Here is an 18,121-nt window from a genome sequence, read left to right on the forward strand (position 1 = left end):
ACTCTCCCAAAGTCCAAGTTTCAAGACATCAACCAAGCCGCGTGCGGTGGCTCACACCTGTAATCCCAGCACTTTGGGAAGCCGAGGCGAGCGGATCATGAGGTTAGGAGTTCAAGACCAGCTTGGCCAACATGGTTAAACCTCATCTCTACTAATACAAAAAGTAGCCGGGTGTGGTGGTGCACGCCTATAATCCCAGTTGCTCGGGAGGCTGAGGCAGGAGAATCGTTTGAACCTGGGAGGCAGAGGTTGCGGTGAGCTGAGATCATGCCACTGCACTCCAGCCTGGGCAACAAGAGCGAAACTCTGTCTCAAAACAACAACAATAACAACAACACAACAAAACAGAACAAAAAACCAAACAAACAAGACATCAGCCAAGGACCGACCTAGCGAACAGGCCTTTCTAGAGACAGCAGTCTAAAGACTGCTATGTTAACTTTTTTCTGCACAAATACGTGGGCTAATAATTCAATGCACTAACTCTTACCAAAAAGACGTATAAGGTGCTTTGGGAGCACAGACAGTCTTCCGTGATGACATGACCTTTCAAGCTGAAGGAAGACTTAAATTTAACCTGAAAGCAATGTTTGCTTACAGGGGTAAAGAGAACAGCATGGCCCAGGCAAATCAAGATAAGTAAAATATCAGGGAACAACTGTGTTTCTATCCTCTCATATATTATTTGTATAAAAGTAATAACAAAAACTTTATTAGGATTAAAAGAAAGCCAAGAAAATATTGCACATCAGCACTCTGTTTTATAAATGCTACCTATTATGCTTATCTTTATTATTTTTCTTTTTTTTTTTTTTTTTTTTACAAATTTAAGGCTATTTTTCTGTCTGTCCTCAGCACCCTTCCTTTCTCACCTGACAAACATCTATTCTTCATCCATCCACAACCAAGCAAAGGTCCCCCTTAACCAGGACTGCTCACTCTCTGGCCCTCCAACTAGATTTCATTTTACACGTCACTACCTTTTTTTATTATTATTATTATACCTTAAGTTCTAGGGCACATGTGCACAATGTGCAGGTCTGTTACATATGTATACATGTGCCATGTTGCTGTGCTGCACCCATTAACTCGTCATTTACATTAGGTATATCTCCTAATGCTATCCCTCCTCCCTCCCCCCACCCCACGACAGGCCCCAGTGTGTGATGTTCCCCACCCTGTGTCCAAGTATTCTCGTTGTTCAATTCCCACCTATGAGTGAGAACATGCAGTGTTTGGTTTTCTGTCCTTGCGATAGTTTGCTCAGAATGATGGCTTCCAGCTTCACCCGTATCCCCACAAAGGACATGAACTCATCCTTTTTTATGACTGCATAGTATTCCATGGTGTCTATGTGCCACATTTTCTTAATCCAGTCTGTCACTGATGGACATTTGGGTTGGTTCCAAGTCTTTGCTATTGTGAATAGTGCCGCAGTAAACATACGTGTACATGTCACTGCATTTAACACACGGGATTGCAGCTCTGCATTTATGTACTGGTCTTCTTCCAAAAAGGCCACAGTAGAGAGAAGGAAACTCTGCCACTTGCTTAAAGGACAGGTTAACATCAAACTTACATGAGTTTTCGGAGTTTACAAGCAGGCTGAGTCAGCGCTTTGCAAAGAATCGCCAGGGAGGCGTTGTCGAGGCTGCTGTTTTCCATGTCTAATATCTGGAAGTCCTTGTTGGTAATGAACACTGAGCAAAGCTCCCGCCAGTAGACGAGCTTCTCATTGTAACTACAAGAGAACAAAGATCGTGATTCTCCAGTGACTAAATGCAATTCAAGACATTCTCAAAACAGGCCAAACACCATTTCCAAAGTCCCTCAAAGCTGACAGACACCCAGGCCTGAACACCCAGGGAGAAGGTCAGCCCGGTAAACTGAGCCAACATGACATAATAGTTAGGAAGTAGGCCCTGGCCAGGCAGAGTGGCTCAAGCCTGTAATCCCAGCACTTTGGGAGGCCAAGGCAAGAGAATCGCTTGAGCTTAGGAGTTTGAGAATGGCCTGGGCAACATAGCAAGACTCCTTATCGATTAAAAATTTAAAAAATCAGCCAGATGTGGTGGCATACACCTGTAGTCCCAGCTATTTGAGGGCTGAGGTGGGAGGATCACTTGAACCCAGGAGTACAAGACTAAAGTGAGCTATGATCATGCCACTGCACTAAGCTAGGGAAACAGAGCAAGACCCTGTCTCGAAAAAAAAAAAAAGAAAGTGAGCACTATTTACAATAGCAAAGACATGGAATCAACTTAAATGCCCATCAATGATAGACTGGATAAAGAAAACGTGGTACATATACACCATGGAATATTACGCAGTCATGAAAAGGAACAAGATCATGTCTTTTGCGAGGACATGGATGGAGCTGGAGGCCATTATCCTTAGCAAACTACTTCAGGGACAGAAAACCAAATACCACATGTTCTCATTTATAAGTAGGAGCTAAATGATGAGAACACATGGAAGGGAACAACACACACTGGGGCCTGTTGGGGTGTGGGGCTTGGGAGGAGAGAGAGCATCAGGAAAAATAGCTAGTAGATGTCGGGCTTAATACCTGGGTGATGGGATGATCTGTGCAGCAAATCACCATGACGTATGTTCACCTATGTCACAAACCTGCACATCCTGCACATGTAACCCCTGAACTTAAAAGTTGGAAATAAAAAAAAAAAAAAGAAAGTGGATCCTGAGACAAGAGTAATTGATTGGAATGAAACTCTGGTGTAAACATTTAGTAACTATGTGACGCTGGCCAAGCTATTCAACCTTGTTCTTGTTTCCATTTCTTCTTCTTTTAGATGAGAATACTTGATTGTTCTACGGACAAGGGTTATTTGGTGACCCCTCAGTGAACAGGGAACTGTATCCAAAAACGTTATCACGAACAGCAGCGTGTGTCTGAGAGCTAACGTATGAGCTGGTAACCTGAACCCGACGTGAGAATATAAGGCAAAATCAGCGGAGGGAAAAGGCAAATGGAAAAAATGCAGAGGAAATGAGGCAGGAACTTCCAGGAGTCCCCTCCCAGTGGGGTCACCAGGGGACACTGCACAAAATATGAAGGGAGGGGGAAGAAGCACAGTCTGAAAACAATAAAAATGGTGAAAAAAAATAAAAAAGAAAAGGAAAGAAAGAGAGAAAAAGGAAGAGAAAGAAAGAGGAAGGAAAGGAGGGAAGGAGGGAGGGAGGGAGGAAGCAAGCAAGGCCAGGCGTGATGGCTCATGCTTGTAATCCTAGCACTTTGGGAGGCTGAGATGGGTGGATCACCTGAGTTCAGTAGTTCAAGACCAGCCTGGCTAACATGGTGAAACCCTGTCTCTACCAAAAACACAAAAATTAGCCAGGCGTGGTGGCGTGCACCTGCAATCCCAGCTACTTGGGAAGCTGAGGCAGGAGAGTTGCTTGAACCCAGGAGGCGGAGGTTGCAGTGAGCTGAGATCGCACCCCTGCACTCCAGCCTTGGTGATAGAGCAAGACTCCATCTCAAAAACAAAACAAAGCAAAACAAAAACAAAAAAAAAAACCTCCTGCTAGCCTCTTAACCTCACATTGCTCCTATGATGTCGATAAAATTTTATTCTTCTTTATACAAATGGAAAAAGTTCAAGAAGTTGCAGCTCATGATCCCACAGCTGACAAATGGTAGTGCCACGGCTCGAAAGGAAGCCTTTCTGACTGCAACCTCCATGCTCTTAAGCACAGCAGCAAAAGGCCCACGAAACACCCACGGGCCACTAGAGCAAACTCCAAGCGTAGTGCAGTGGGGCAGGGGATTAACATTGGACTCACCCTGAGGCGCATCCTGAGTCATCCGGAAAGATATTCTCCATACACATGCGAAGTGTCGTTAAACCTCGACAATGCTTCAGGCAGAATGAAGCTATTACCAAATGTTCTATGTTACCAATATAAATGAACACTTCTTCAAAGAAATTCATCACTTGTGTTACAAATTCTTTTTCCTGAGTTTCAAATAAACTAACGAATAATTCCTGGAAACCTATGGCTTCCCTATCAGCTTCACATTGACTTAAACTTTTAAGGGATTGGGTTATTTCCTGCTGTAGGTCTTTTGACAGTGGAAAACCAAAGGATGTCTCCAGCATGCTGACAATTTCTTCTGCTGAAATTCCAAACATGAATATCCCCACCTGGGTCAAGTGGGTTTGAGGCTGAATCACAGTTGCTTTTACAAGCTGAGTTATGCTTCCAATGGCCGAGTTAGGATTGTCTTTGGGTCGTTTGAGCAAATAAAACATGGCGGCACAAAACTCTTGGATACACAGATGGATGAAGGTAAAACAGTCCCCTCTCCGTTGGAGAAGTCTCATATCCACCCACATCAAGCCCTCAGACTCAGATAACCCATTCCTCCGGAGATCCTCATGGCAAAATACGAATGTGTATGTCCATACTCCCTCTGCAGCCAAAGCACACAGGTTTTTTAGTCGGGCTCTGTTCACCTTAGGCACAAAACTCTGACTTCCTGCTTTGAATACATTTGTTAAGAAGGATGCATATAAAGAGGTGGTGTTTTGGGAGTTTATTTCAAGGTCTTCTCCCCTCTCTAGCCTCTGTTTCACGCAAGTACAGACCAACCAGCATATAAAGGGATTATGGCACAAGATAAACAGCGGTCCACTATCTCTCACAAAATTGAAGACTTTCAAGGCTTTGTTCTTCTCACCAAAGTAGTAGGAGAAATACGACTTCTTTTCAGATTCAGTGAATCCTGAGAGCTTTATAAGTTTTGGATGCTGCAACATAAAATAGTGTTTCTGCATAGCCAGTTTTCCTAAGGCAATAAGCAGAGAGCATTCTGGAAGCATCTTTTTCTGCAACAAACTGCTCAGGATAATTGACGTTGGCTGCTGCCGCCTCCAGTCATCGCTCAAGTCAGCCTTAAATTTCAAGTTAAACTTCAGGTGCTCAAAGCCATCCATGATGAACAGAATTCCCTCCGGCTGGGAAAAAATATCTTCGATCGTCTCTGAAGACTCAGGCCAGTCCCTGGAGAGGAGCTCCAGTAAGCTGGTCTCTGTGACCCCGTTCATTTCATAGACATTGAGGAAAAACACAAATGTGAACCTATCCTTCCATAAGTTTCCCTCTGCCCAGTCCAACATCACTTTTCTTAGAAGGGTTGTTTTTCCAATTCCGTCGGAACCTTCCAGGACCACAGTGTGGAGTCTAGCCGCAGCAGTATATGCGCCATTCAATTCTTTATACTTATTTTTCATGGTTTCTTTGTAGAAATGCTCAGGGACGGGAAGACAGGTTTCCTTCTCCCATATGAGTTGAAATTTTTCCTTCATATGCTTTCTATATGGGTTTAGCTTATCTGTGAGAACAGGATATAAGATAGTTAAAAACGCACTCATTCTTTTATACTCCTCAGAACTGTAAACCAAAAATAAAATTCTAATACTCGTCAGCCATCTGAAGCCAGGGTGCTTTTAACATTTAACCTGAGAGACTGGTTCATGCCATGATGGGAAGTGGGGGTCAGACATACTTCATTGTACCTCTCCATTAACACAAACACAGGCTTTGAGTCTGATAAGAAACATTTTACAACCTATTCTCTCTGAAGGCTTCCTCTGCAAGTAAGGACGTGGCTCTCCATAATCCTTTATCTTAACCCAGACATTTCCTTTTCTTTGATCCCAGGTCTTTAGATAAACTCAACCAGTTGTCAACCAGAGAATTTTTTCTTTTTATTTTTTGAGACGGAGTCTTGCTCTGTCGCCCAGGCTGGAGCGCAGTGGTGTGATCTCAGCTCACTGCAAGCTCCGCCTCCGGCCGTCAACCAGAGAATTTTTAAACCCATCTAGAACCTGGAAGCGTCCCCCTCACCCTGCTACCGGCTTCCAGTTGTCCCACCTTTCTGAACCAAACCAATGTATTTCTTATTGAAGTCTCATGTCTCCCTAAAATGTATAAAACCAGGGCCGGGCGCAGTGGCTCATGCCTGTAATCCCAGCACTTTGGGAGGCCAAGCCAGATGGATCACCTGAGGTCAGGAGTTCAAGACCAGCCTGGCCAACATGGTGAAACCCCATCTCTACTAAAAATACGAAAGTTAGCCAGGCGTAGTGGCAGGCGCCTGTAATCCCAGCTACTCGGGAGGCTGAGGCACAAGCATCACTTGAACCTGGGAGGCGGAGGTTGCAGTGAGCAGAGATCGTGCCATTGTACTCCAGCCTGGGTGACAGAGCGAGACTCTGTCTCAAAAAAAAAAAAAAAAAAAAAAAAAAAAGTGTAAAACCAAGCTGCACCCCAACTACCTTGGGTACATGTTCTCAGGACCTCCTGAGGGCTGTGTCACAGGCCATGGTCACTCATATTTGGCTCAGAATAAATCTTTTAAAATATATTACAGAATTTGACTCTTTCCATTGGCAGAATGACGCCTAAAGATTCACTTGGAACACACGCAGACTGGCGTGCATATCGAGATAACCAGGCTGGCTAACTTAGTTTTGTTAGGACCATAATCTGTCTGAAATCATGTTCATGGAAACACATGACCAAATTGGAAACCTAGACAGAGTGATGGCCACCATGAGGTGTGAATGCTGGAGAATTATATTCTAAGCTGGAAGAGGGGGTGGCATCTCCCCATCCAAAAGCACCACCATTTGCTGAAGCTCTACAGGGAATCAGGGCTGAGGTTATGACTACCGATCCCGCACATTTCATCTCAACCACTCATTCAAATTCATCCGCTTTCTGCTTTCCAAAAAGGTTTGAGTGTATGTGTCTGGACTAATTTAGACTGATGAATAGATAGCAGGGGTCAGGTTCATGTCCCATGTCTGCTGGACTGGAAGCCATGGGGTCTAGGTTATTTCTCTTGCCCCACACTGGCTGTACTCAATTTCGGAAATCCACCCCTGAACCATCAATTTCTTTTTTTCTTTTGAGACGGGATCTCACTCTGTCACCCAGGCTGGAGTGCAGTGGCGCAATGTCAGCTCACTGCAACCTCCCCCTCCCAGGCTCAAGTGATCCTCCTGCCTCAGCCTCCCAAGTAGCTGGAACTATAGGCGTGTGCCACCACGCTTGGCTAATTTTTGTTTTTTGGTGTAGGGTTTTTTTTCTTTTTGTGGACACGGAATTTCACTATGTTGTCCAGGCTGGTTTCGAACTCCTGGGCTCAAGTGATCCACCCACTTTGGCCTCCCAAAGTGCTGGAATTACAGGCGTGAGACACCGTGCCCCATCATTCTTTCAACCTGCCTTTACGGTCTTTACCTTTCTGTCACTTTATTTTGGTCAACAGTTATAGTAACTGAGATTTGAGCGTTTCCATTCAAGCACCCAGTGTTACTCCAACTATTAGAAACAAAATCCTACTCCACCTTCTATTCTCAGCCAGCTTTGTCTTCTCTATATAGCAGGACAGACACGAAGAGCTTATTCCTTTCACCCTTCAGAGGCAGCTCATGTATGCTCCTAAAATGACAATGGCGGCTGGGTGCGGTGGCTCAAGCCTGTAATCCCAGCACTTTGGGAGGCCGAGACGGGCGGATCACGAGGTCAGGAGATCAAGACCATCCTGGCTAACATGGTGAAACCCCGTCTGTACTAAGAAAAAAAAAAAAAAATACAAAAAACTAGCCAGGCAAGGTGGCCGACGCCTGTAGTCCCAGCTACTCGGGAGGCTGAGGCAGGAGAATGGCATAAACCCGGGAGGCGGAGCTTACAGTGAGCTGAGATCACACCATTGCACTCCAGCCTGGGCGACAGAGCGAGACTCCGTCTCAAAAAAAAAAAAAAAAAAAAAAAAAAATGACAATAGCTTCGGCGTCTCTTGATGGCAGTCTCTCTTAATCCTGATGATTAAGAACCAGGATTGCCTCTGGTATTTGCAGTGACAGCTGTTAGCAAGCCAAAATTTAGAAACATAAGAATTTTGGCCGGGTGTGGTGGTTCACACCTGTAATCCCAGCATTTTGGGAGGCTGAGGTAGATGGATCACTTGAGGCCAGGAGCTCAAGACTAGGCTGGCCCACATGGTGAAACTCTGTCTCTACTAAAAATAAAAAAATTAGGCTGGGTGTGGTGGTACGTGCCTGTGGTGCCACCTACTCAGGAAGATGAGGCACAAGAATTGCTTGAACCTTTGAGGTGGAGATTGCAATAAGCTAGCATTACACCACTGCACTCAAGCCTGGGCAACAGCCTGAGACTCTGTCTCAGAAAAATTTTTACTGTATCAATTGTTGCTAAAATTGATCTTGTCTATATAACCTTTCCTAATTTCTGCATTCTCTTTAATTAAACTGATGATAGCAGGTCACCTATCAGGAAAGTATATACATATATATAAATATACAAATTATATATATGTAAATATACAAATTATATATATATATATATATTTTTTTTTTTTTTTTTTTGAGATGCACTCTCGCTCTTGTCCCCCAGGCTGGAGTGCGATGGCGCCATCTCGGCTCACTGCAACCTCTGCCTCCTGAGTTCACATGATTCTCCTGCCTCAGCCTCCCGAGTAGCTGGGATTACAGGCGCGTGCCACCACGCCCGGCTAATTCTTGTATTTTTAGTAGGGTTGGGGTTTCACCATGTAGGCCAGGCTGGTCTCAAACTCCTGACCTCAGGTGATCTGCCCGCCTCGGCCTCCCAAAGTGCTGGGATTACAGGCGTGAGCCACCACGCCCAGACACAAAATACGTCATTTTATGCAAAGTTTATCTGATGAGTGATGAGAAATGGGGAAGGGAGAAGAATTAAAATCCTGTTTAGAATCTGAGTTTTCAAATTTCAGAAAAATCTTGAGTCTGGGGAAGGGACTGAAAGGAAGTAGACTGCAAAGGGGCCCTGTGGTCGCTCACAAAGGCAAGGACGGTTCCACCGATGGTCTTTGTTCTCCTTGCACGCTGACTGTGGACACCACAGGAGGGAACAGCATCCACTTTATTCTCCACTATATCCCTTTAACATCACCGCACAGGAGTCATTTAAGTCTCTGGGCAGTGACTGTCTTCATACAAAGTTAATATTGTAAAACTGTCTCGAATTTAAAACATACATGCTAGGCACGGTGGCTCACGCATGTAATTCCAGCGTTTTGGGAGTGCTGAGGCAGGAGGGGCACTTGAGGCCAGGAGTCCGAGACCAGGTTGGCCAACATAGTGAGACTCCATCTCTATTAAAAAATTAAATTAAAAAAAATGCAGATAAAGAGAAAGGAAATAAAGTCATTCCAAAAATTTCATCAATGTATATAGTCATGGCTCATAGCTTAATCTGTGTCTGTATTACTCTGTATTTTTCTTCTGCCCGATTTTTCTCTCTATAGTAGAATTATACTGCATACACTATTCTCAAACATGGTTTTTGACTGAATAATGTATTATGGACATCTTTCTAAATTCATGCACGTTTTTCATCACAAAACCCTATGCTATTTATTTAAAAAATATATATATAATTTTTGAGACAGAGTCTTACTGTGTGGCCCAGGCTAGAGTGCAGTGGTGTGATCTTGGCTCACTGCAACTTCTGCCTCCCAGGTTCTAGTGATTCTCATGCCTCAGCCTCCCGAGCAGCTGGGATTACAGGCATGTGTCGCTACGCGTGGGTAATTTTTGTATTTTTAGTAGACACAGGGTCTCACCATGTTGGCCAGGCTGGTCTCAAACTCCTTACCTCAGATGATCAGCCCACCTCAGCCTCCCAAAGTGCTGGGATTACAGGCGTGAGCCACCGCGCCTGGCAAAACCCTATGCTATTTAATTGAATGTATTTATCATTATATTATTCACTTTCTATATTTGCCCATAATAAACATTTGCTGACATCCAAGGTTTTTTGAGACAAAATTCATAAGCAAGGTTATTTAAAACTGATGATTCGCACCTGTAATCCCAGCACTTTGGGGGGCCGAGGCGGGTGGATCGCGAGCTCGAGAGATCGATACCATCCTGGCCAAAGTGGTGAAACCCCGTCTCCACTAGAAATAGAAAAATTAGCCGGGCGTGGTGGTGAGTGCCTGTAGTCTCAGTTACTCGGGAGACTGAGGCAGGAGAATCGCTTGAACCCAGGAGGCGGAGGTTGCAGTGAGCCAAGATCGTGCCACTGCACTCCAGCTTGGGTGACAGAGTGAGACTCCATCTCAAAAAAATAGAAAAACAAAAAACAAAAAACAAAACCCAATGATTTATCATTATTTGTGGTATATCTATGATGTACCAGAAATATAGGCACCAAAGATATAATTAATAAAAGATAAAATCTATATGTTAAAGTTTTTTTTTTATTAAAGGCAAGAAAAATGAAGCCTTTGACCCCTATTTCCAGCAACTCAGGTGACAGCACTTAGTGGCTTGCTCTCATTCTCTTACAATGAAAAGGTCACCTTAAAAATATTCATGTCGGCTGGGCGCGGTGGCTCACGCCTGTAATCCCAGCACTTTGGCAGGCCGAGGCGGACGGATCACGAGGTCAGGAGATTGAGACCATCCTGGCTAACCCGGTGAAACCCCTTCTCTACTAAAAACACAAAAAATTAGCGGGTGTGGTGGCGGCGCCTGTAGTCCCAGCTACTTGGGAGGCTGAGGCAGGAGAATGGTGTGAACCTGGGAGGTGGAGCTTGCAGTGAGCTGAGACCATGCCACTGCACTCCAGCCCGGGTGACAGGGTGAGACTCCATCTCAAAAAAAAAAAATAAAATAAAGGTCATATCTTAGAGATGAAATATAACATTTAGGACCTCAGCGTCTCAAGTGAGAAACCCTCAGTTCAGACATTGACTCGGTCATTTTTTCATCCGCCAACATAGAACATTAATCTGCAGAAAAGTCAAAGACACGAACCACACAGATAAAGAAAACTGCCAGGTGCAGTGGCTCACACCTGTAATCCCAGCACTTGGGGAGGCCGGGGCGGGCGGATCACCTGAGGTCAGGAGTTCGAGACCAACCTGACCAACATGGTGACATCCCGTCTCTACTAAAAATACAAAAATTAGCTGGGTGTGGTGGCGCATGCCTGTAATCCCAACTGCTCGGGAGGCTGAGGCAGGAGAATCGTTTGAACCCGGGAGGCGGAGGTTGCAGCGAACCGAGATCACGCCACTGCACTCCAACCTGGGCAACAGAGCAAGACACCATCTGAAAAACAAACAAAAAACAAGAAACGAAAAACAAACAAAAAACACACAAAAAAACAAAAAACACAGCAAGCAATTCCAAACCAAATAAAATACTCTCAAGCATGCGGGGATATGAAATAAGGTCTCAAATTAGAATTACCAACACAAAGAACAAATGTGAACAAAACAGAAATCGCTGTAACAGAAGTTGATTCAACTCAAAAGTAAAGGGAGAAGATAACAATCATCAGAAACAAACGCTAATTACTAGATACCTAATAGGGAATATATTTAGTTTTTCTTAAGTATCCCCCCAGAGGAGGGTGGAGACCCCATCAATGAGTCCAGTAGAACTGGGTTGGAGTCAGATCTGTCACGTTTGGAAAAGTCACGTAACACATGGGAACACCGTTTTGTCCGGTTTTCTCGATTGTAAACCTTTCCTGGGTTGTGATGAGAATGAAAAGACATTCTGCAGAAAGAGTGCTTCCAGGACGTGAGGGCAACCTGGCTGTGACGTGTCACCCCATTGATCGCCAGGGCTATTGGCTGATCTAGTCGGCTGGGCGGGTGTCCGCTTCCTCCCTCACTGCTCCATGTGCGTCCGTTCTGAAGCTCGGCCCTGGGTCAAAGGCGATGACAACCTTCCCCCATAGAAGACGACTGTTCTTCGGGCACGGGCAGAAGAGAAGCTGTGCACCCCTACCAGAACCTCCAAACAAGCTCGCAAGAGTGCTCCCTGTAGTACCCGGGACATACGCTGTCTGTGACTGTCTTAAATATTAAGATTCTACCTACTCCTTGGTAGATGTCTGGTCAACAAAGACAGGCGGTTAGGCACGGTGGCTCACTCCTGTAATCCCAGCACTTTGGGAGGTCTAGGCAGGCGGATTGCTTGAGCCTGGGAGTTCAAGACCAGCCTGAGCAACATGGCAAGACCCTGTCTCAAAAACAAAAATAAAAAATAGAAAAGAAGGCAACTACCATACTAGAATTCCATCTCAGTAGACCTGGCAATGCAGACACTAACTGGCCACTCATCTCCCATAACAACGACTCTACTTGGGGTGGGAAAATGGGAAGACACTCCTTAGGTGAATGGTTTGTATCAGGACGTCATCCGTCCCCAGTTCATCACTGGCCCACGTACGAATGGCCCTGGCCTGCAACTCTTTTCCTGCCTTCAACTCTCACCTTGGCCCACACACATTCTCACCTGATGGAGGGGATGGCCACTCATTCAACAACGATATCGCCTTGTTCCCAGTACACCAGCCTTCCCCCGCCCGGGTCCTCGCCCCTTCATCCAGCACTTACTTCTCATCTCTTCCTGGGCCTTCGTCCAGAGATCTTTCCTATCGATCTGTAGAAACAGGTGCAGTGTCACCTCCCATGCCTGCTTTCCCGGGTAATGTTTGTCCAACAGCTTTGCTACGTCTTCTTTGGAAGCCTTCTTCAGCTCAGCCCAGGGGATTGGCTTGAGTTCAAATTTCTCCAAAGGTTGTTTGAGGAGCTCCTTAAATTTCCAAAACTCTTCCTTTCTGAGCTCCTTCAGATACCACAACAAGCCAAAATCCGAAAAAAAAGATTCTGCCATATCTCCCCAGGACTGTGAGCTCAGGTGTCTCCAGAGGGAAAAGAAAGATCCTTAAAAATAAAGAATAAATGATACCTGGAGAAGAATGATATGATTACAGAGTTAAGTTCCAGCAGCCGAAAGCAGCTCAAAATTATTGATATCATCAAAATTATTGATAATCAAACATCATCTAGGGGAGAAGCTTCATCTTTTCCCAAACAAATTCATGTGAATGGTAGCGCTGACTGCCACTTAAGTGTCTTGTTTTTGTCTGACATAAACGATGCTTTCATGAACAAGCGTTTCTGTGTAGCTTGGTACATATAAGCACACATTTCTCTCGATTTAGAAATTATAGGTCAAACAGCACACACAGGTCACCGTGTTTGCTACATAATGCTCCATGATTTTCCCTTCTGGATATAATAACTGACACTCCTACTAGCATTCTGTGAGTTTGTTTGCTCTATAAACCTTCCCATACTTAGTATAGTCTAATCCAATTTTCATAATGAAAAAAAATGAACTGATATTAAAATTACAGATAATCATATTCAGGAAGATGAAAATAAAGGAAGAAGATATAAAAGCAAATTTAGATTTTTTTGGTCTTGTTTGGGGGTATATGCCTTCTAATTACAGTAGATAAGGAAAAAGATTTATTACAGGTTAGCATTTGCAGACTAACAACTCGGACAGAAACAGAATGGTGAACTTTCCTACTATTAGAAACCCTCCAGATAATCATTGCAATTCAACAGAAGACAGGAAATGAAGTAGAAATATATGCTAGACAAAATGAGACAGGTGGCAAAAATAATACCATATATATATATATATAAAATATTATATTATTTTATTTTTTAAGACAGAGTTTCACACTTGTTGCCCAGACTAGAGTGCAATGGTATGACCTCAGCTCACTGCAACCTCTGCCTCCCAGGTTCAAGTGATTCTCCTGCCTCACCCTCCCAAGTAACTGGGATTACAGACACCTGCCACCATGCCCGGCTAATTTTCTTTTTGTGTGTGTATTTTTAATAGAGACAGGGTTTCACCATCTTGGCCAGGCTGGTCTCAAACTCCTGACCTCGTGATCCACCCGCCTCAGCCTCCCACAGTGCTGGGATTACAGGCGTGAACCACTGCACCCAGCCTCAGTATAATTTTAACACATATGAATGAAATAAAATTGCTTACTAATATCTAGACTCACATTGGATAAATAAAAATCTTGCTATATGTTGTTTATAAGAGAATCCTAGAAAATACACAGAAAAGTAAAATAGAAGAAGAAAAAGCCTGGCAAATTCTTACCCAACAAAGTATTAACTGTATAAAAATATCAGCATTGAAAAACACTCAAGCTAGAAAGTACTAAATGGACGAAGAATTTTTGAACACCAAGATTCAGTTCCCCAAGATCTAGAATTCATGAGCATATGTGCACCTGGCAATATCATTTTACACACAAGGAGATAATGACAAATACAATATCATTGTATCCGAGCTAATATACCTTTCAGATAATTACAAACGATTAGCGAAGATTACATACCATCTACGGCCACATGCAGAAGAATAAATCTGGACCCCCGATACGACAAACAAAGATGAATGCAAAATGGACTGAAGATCTAAACGGAAGGCTCAAAGTGTGAAACTCCTAGAAGAAAACGTAGGGCAAAAGCTTCCAGGCACAGATTTGGCGATTATTTCTTGAATATGACACAGACAAAAGAAAAAATAGACAAACTGGACTTTATACAAATTTTAAAATTTTGTGCATCGAAAGACAGTATCGGCCAGGCGCAGTGGTTCACGCCGGTAATCCCAGCACTTTGGGAGGCCGAGGCAGGCAGATCACTGGAGGCCAGGGGTTTGAGAGCCCTGGCCAACATGGTGAAACCCTGTCTCTATTAAAAATACAAAAATTTGCCAGGCGTGGTGGTGCATGCTTGTAATCCCAGCTGCTCGGGAGGCGGAGGCTACAGCAAGCTTAGATTGCACCACTACACTTCAGCCTGGGTGACAGAGGGAGACTCTGTCTCAAAAACAAAGATGATATCAAAAGAGTAAAAAGTCAACCAACAGAATGGGAGAAAATATTTGCAAAGCATATATCTCACAAAGGATTAAATTCCAGATTACAGGGAATGCCTAAAACTCAGTAACAAAACAATCTTATTAACAATGAGAAAAGGACTGGAATAGACATTTCTCCAAAGATATACAAATGGCCAATAGCCAATAAGCACATACAAAGAGGCTCAACATCACTAACCATTACGGAAATACAAATCACAACTACAATGAGATAATACCTCACATCCACTAAGATGGTAACTACTGACAACAAAAAAATCAACACAAGTGTCAATGAGAAGGTAGAGAAACTGGAACCCTTATATCCTAGTGACATATAAATGTTAAATGTTTCAGCCACTGCGGAAAACCATATTGTATTTTCTGAAAAATATAAAAATAGAATTACCGTAAGATCCAACAACCCAAAAGAATTGAAAGCAGACTCTCTCAAAGAGTTATCTGGACACTTATGTTAATAGGAGCCTTAGAGACCCAAGTGTTCATCAACAGATGAATGGAAAAGCAAAACGTGGTCTATAAATACAGCATTATACAGCCTTAAAAAGGAAGGAAGCCAGGCGCAGTGGCTCACACCTATAATCCCAGCACTTTGGGAGGCTGAGGAGAGTGGAACACCTGAGGTCAGTGGACCACCTGAGGTCAGGAGTTCAAGACCAGCGTGGTCAACACAACGAAACCCCATCTCTATTAAAAAAAAAAAAAAAAAAAAAAAAAAATAGCCGGGTGTGGTGGCAGGTGCCTGTAGTTCCAGCTCTCGGGAGGCCGAGGCAGGAGAATGGTGTGAACCTGGGCGTTGGAGGTTGTAGTGAGAGGAAATTGCGTCACGGAACTCCACTCTGGGTGACAGAGCGGGACTCCGTCTGAAAAAAACAAATAAGTAAATAAAGGAAGGAGATTCTGATGTATGCTGTGACAGGAATGAACCTTGAGGACATGTACTAAGTGATATAAACCAGTCACAAAACGACAAATACTGTCTTATTAAACTATCTGAGGTACTTAAAGGGGTCAGAATCACAGAGACAATGTAGAATGAGATGGTTGCCAGGGGCTGAAGAAGAAAATGGGGAGTTATTGTTTCATGAGGACAGTTTCAGTTTTATAAGATAAACAGTTACAGAGATGGATATGCCGATGCTTGCACAACATTATAGATGTATTTAGCACCATTGAACTGTACACTTAAAAACAGGTAAGATGGTTAAGTTTTGTATTACGTCTATTTTACCACAATGAACTTTTTGAGACAAGGTCTCGCTCTGTGCCCAGGCTGAGTTCAGTGGCCCAATCATAGCTCCCTGTATACTCAACCGGCCCCCCCCCCACACCCACTGGGACTCAAGGACCTCCTCAATCTCCCCACCTCCGCCTCCCAAGGAGCTGGGACTACGGGCACACACTGCCGGGCCCAGCTAACTTTTTTTTTTTTTATTTTTGTAGAGCTGATGTCTTTGCTATGTTGCCCAGGCTGGTCTCAAACTCCTGGCCTCAAGTAATCCTCCCACCTCGGCCTCCCAAAGTGCTGAGATTACAGGCCAGAGCCACCACACCAAGCAAAACCAAAAAATTTAATATATTATTTAGGTAATGCACAAGAAAGAGTTTGTGGCGTATGTACATGAAATATATGTATATATTTTTTAATGGGAAAGTGCTTCATTACAAATCAAATATGTACATTCCATTCAAGCACACATGGGACATTTACTAAATTTGACCTTATCTTGGGCATAAATAAAAACTGAAAGAGAAACACGCATTCTAAATCAGAGATCACTGGTCTCATTCAACAATCACAATAAAATTAGAAAATAAAGGCAAAAGCATGGAAATCCATTGTTAAATTTTAAGTGTACATTTTAATATTACAGGCAAGTAAGAAGCTAACTTATTGAGAAAGGAATGGAAAAACTTCATGAAATAAACTTAAATGGCTGTTAAAAATAGGAAAAATTTCCTAGAAGCTCGTTTTCCATCCAGATTTGAAATCTACAGGCTGGGTACAGTGGCTCACGCCTGTAATCCTATCACTTTGGGAGGTGGCTGGATCACCTGAGGTCGGGAGTTCGAGACCAGCCTGCCCAACATGGCAAAACCCCAACTCTACTAAAACTACAAAAAATTAGCAGGGTGTGATGGCAGGCACCTGTAATCCCAGTTACTTGGAAGGCTGAGGCAGGAGACTTGCTTGAACCTGGGAGGCAGAGGTTGCTGTGAGCCAAGATCATGCCATTGCACTCCAGCCTGGGTGACAAAAGCAAAACTCAGTTTCAAACAAATAAATAAATAAATACATAATTTTCATCGTAATATATGGGGAAATGGATGTTTAACACTGGTGGAAGAAATATAAATGCATGTAATTTTGGAGGAAAATGTGGCAACCTCTAGTAAAATGGAAAATGAAGAGTTTCTTCACCCCCACAATTTTACTCCCTGGTATCCATTCCAAAGTAGCCTTTGCAAATGTGCCCAGAGTTTTGTGTGCACAAATGGTCAATGCAGCCTTTTAAATAATTGTTGAAGGCAAAAAGCCTAAATATTCATAAGTAAAAGAACAGTTAAGTAATGGGACAATATTATGGTGCAGTCGGACCATTATATGGAATCAGAGGGAGACTAGAGGGGCTGGAGAAGAAACGGGGAGTTGTTGTTTGATGGACGTTGCATAGAGTTTCAGTTTGGTATGAACAGCTTCTAGGGATGGTGGTGATGACTGCACAGCAATGTGAATGTACTTAATGCCACTGAATTGTATTCTTAAAAATAGTTAAGATGGTGAATTTTATGTATATTTCAGCAAAAGTTTAAAAAAAGAAAAAAAAAGAAAAAATCCCTCACATCCCCTCAGTCTCTTCTCTGAACATTCCTTTCTCCTCCCTGCCCTAGGGGAAGCCTCCCTCTGCAGACAGAGTCTCCCGCGTTTCTCCCGTGCTGACGTTTCATCAGCCTCATTCTTCCTGCTGCGGAGTCCGGATAAGGGAGAGATACCCTCGCCGGTGCGTCCTAGCACCTCACAGACTTTAACTAGGCTCCGCCACCCACTACCATTTCGTGTTGTTGCCATCTAAGGTCCCTGGCACAATCTCCTCATTCCTCCCAGATTCTACCCCCGGCTCACCCCTACTCTCACGAAAGCAAACATTACTGACAACGGGATGAATATGTCGTTTAGCATAAAATCAGGACATCCTAGAACTGGCTGAGAAAATATTACTTCGAAACCCATCAGCCAAGTCACCAAATCAACGGGTCTCAACCTTCCTTCTCCCCACTTCACTCCTCACTGCCTGAGATTC

At 43.6% G+C, this 18,121-nt stretch overlaps 2 protein-coding genes across 2 annotated transcripts in view; both read right to left on the reverse strand.

Moving 5' to 3' along the window:
* NLRP9 (NLR family pyrin domain containing 9) overlaps nt 1-12,801 on the reverse strand; it is a 33,705-nt gene extending 20,904 nt beyond the window's left edge. The window contains exons 1-3 of the mRNA XM_050771871.1: nt 12,452-12,801; nt 3,805-5,356; nt 1,580-1,741 (exon numbers count right to left, since the gene is read on the reverse strand). Of these exons, the coding sequence (XP_050627828.1) occupies nt 1,580-1,741; nt 3,805-5,356; nt 12,452-12,731 (1,994 nt within the window). The 5' untranslated portion in view covers nt 12,732-12,801. The remainder of the gene's footprint in view (nt 1-1,579; nt 1,742-3,804; nt 5,357-12,451) is intronic.
* The window catches only part of FIZ1 (FLT3 interacting zinc finger 1), a 255,628-nt gene that overhangs the window by 141,304 nt on the left and 96,203 nt on the right, over nt 1-18,121 (reverse strand). The window lies entirely within an intron of this gene.

This window comes from Macaca thibetana, chromosome 19 (assembly GCF_024542745.1).
Source record: "Macaca thibetana thibetana isolate TM-01 chromosome 19, ASM2454274v1, whole genome shotgun sequence".
Taxonomy (NCBI): Eukaryota; Metazoa; Chordata; class Mammalia; order Primates; family Cercopithecidae; genus Macaca; species Macaca thibetana.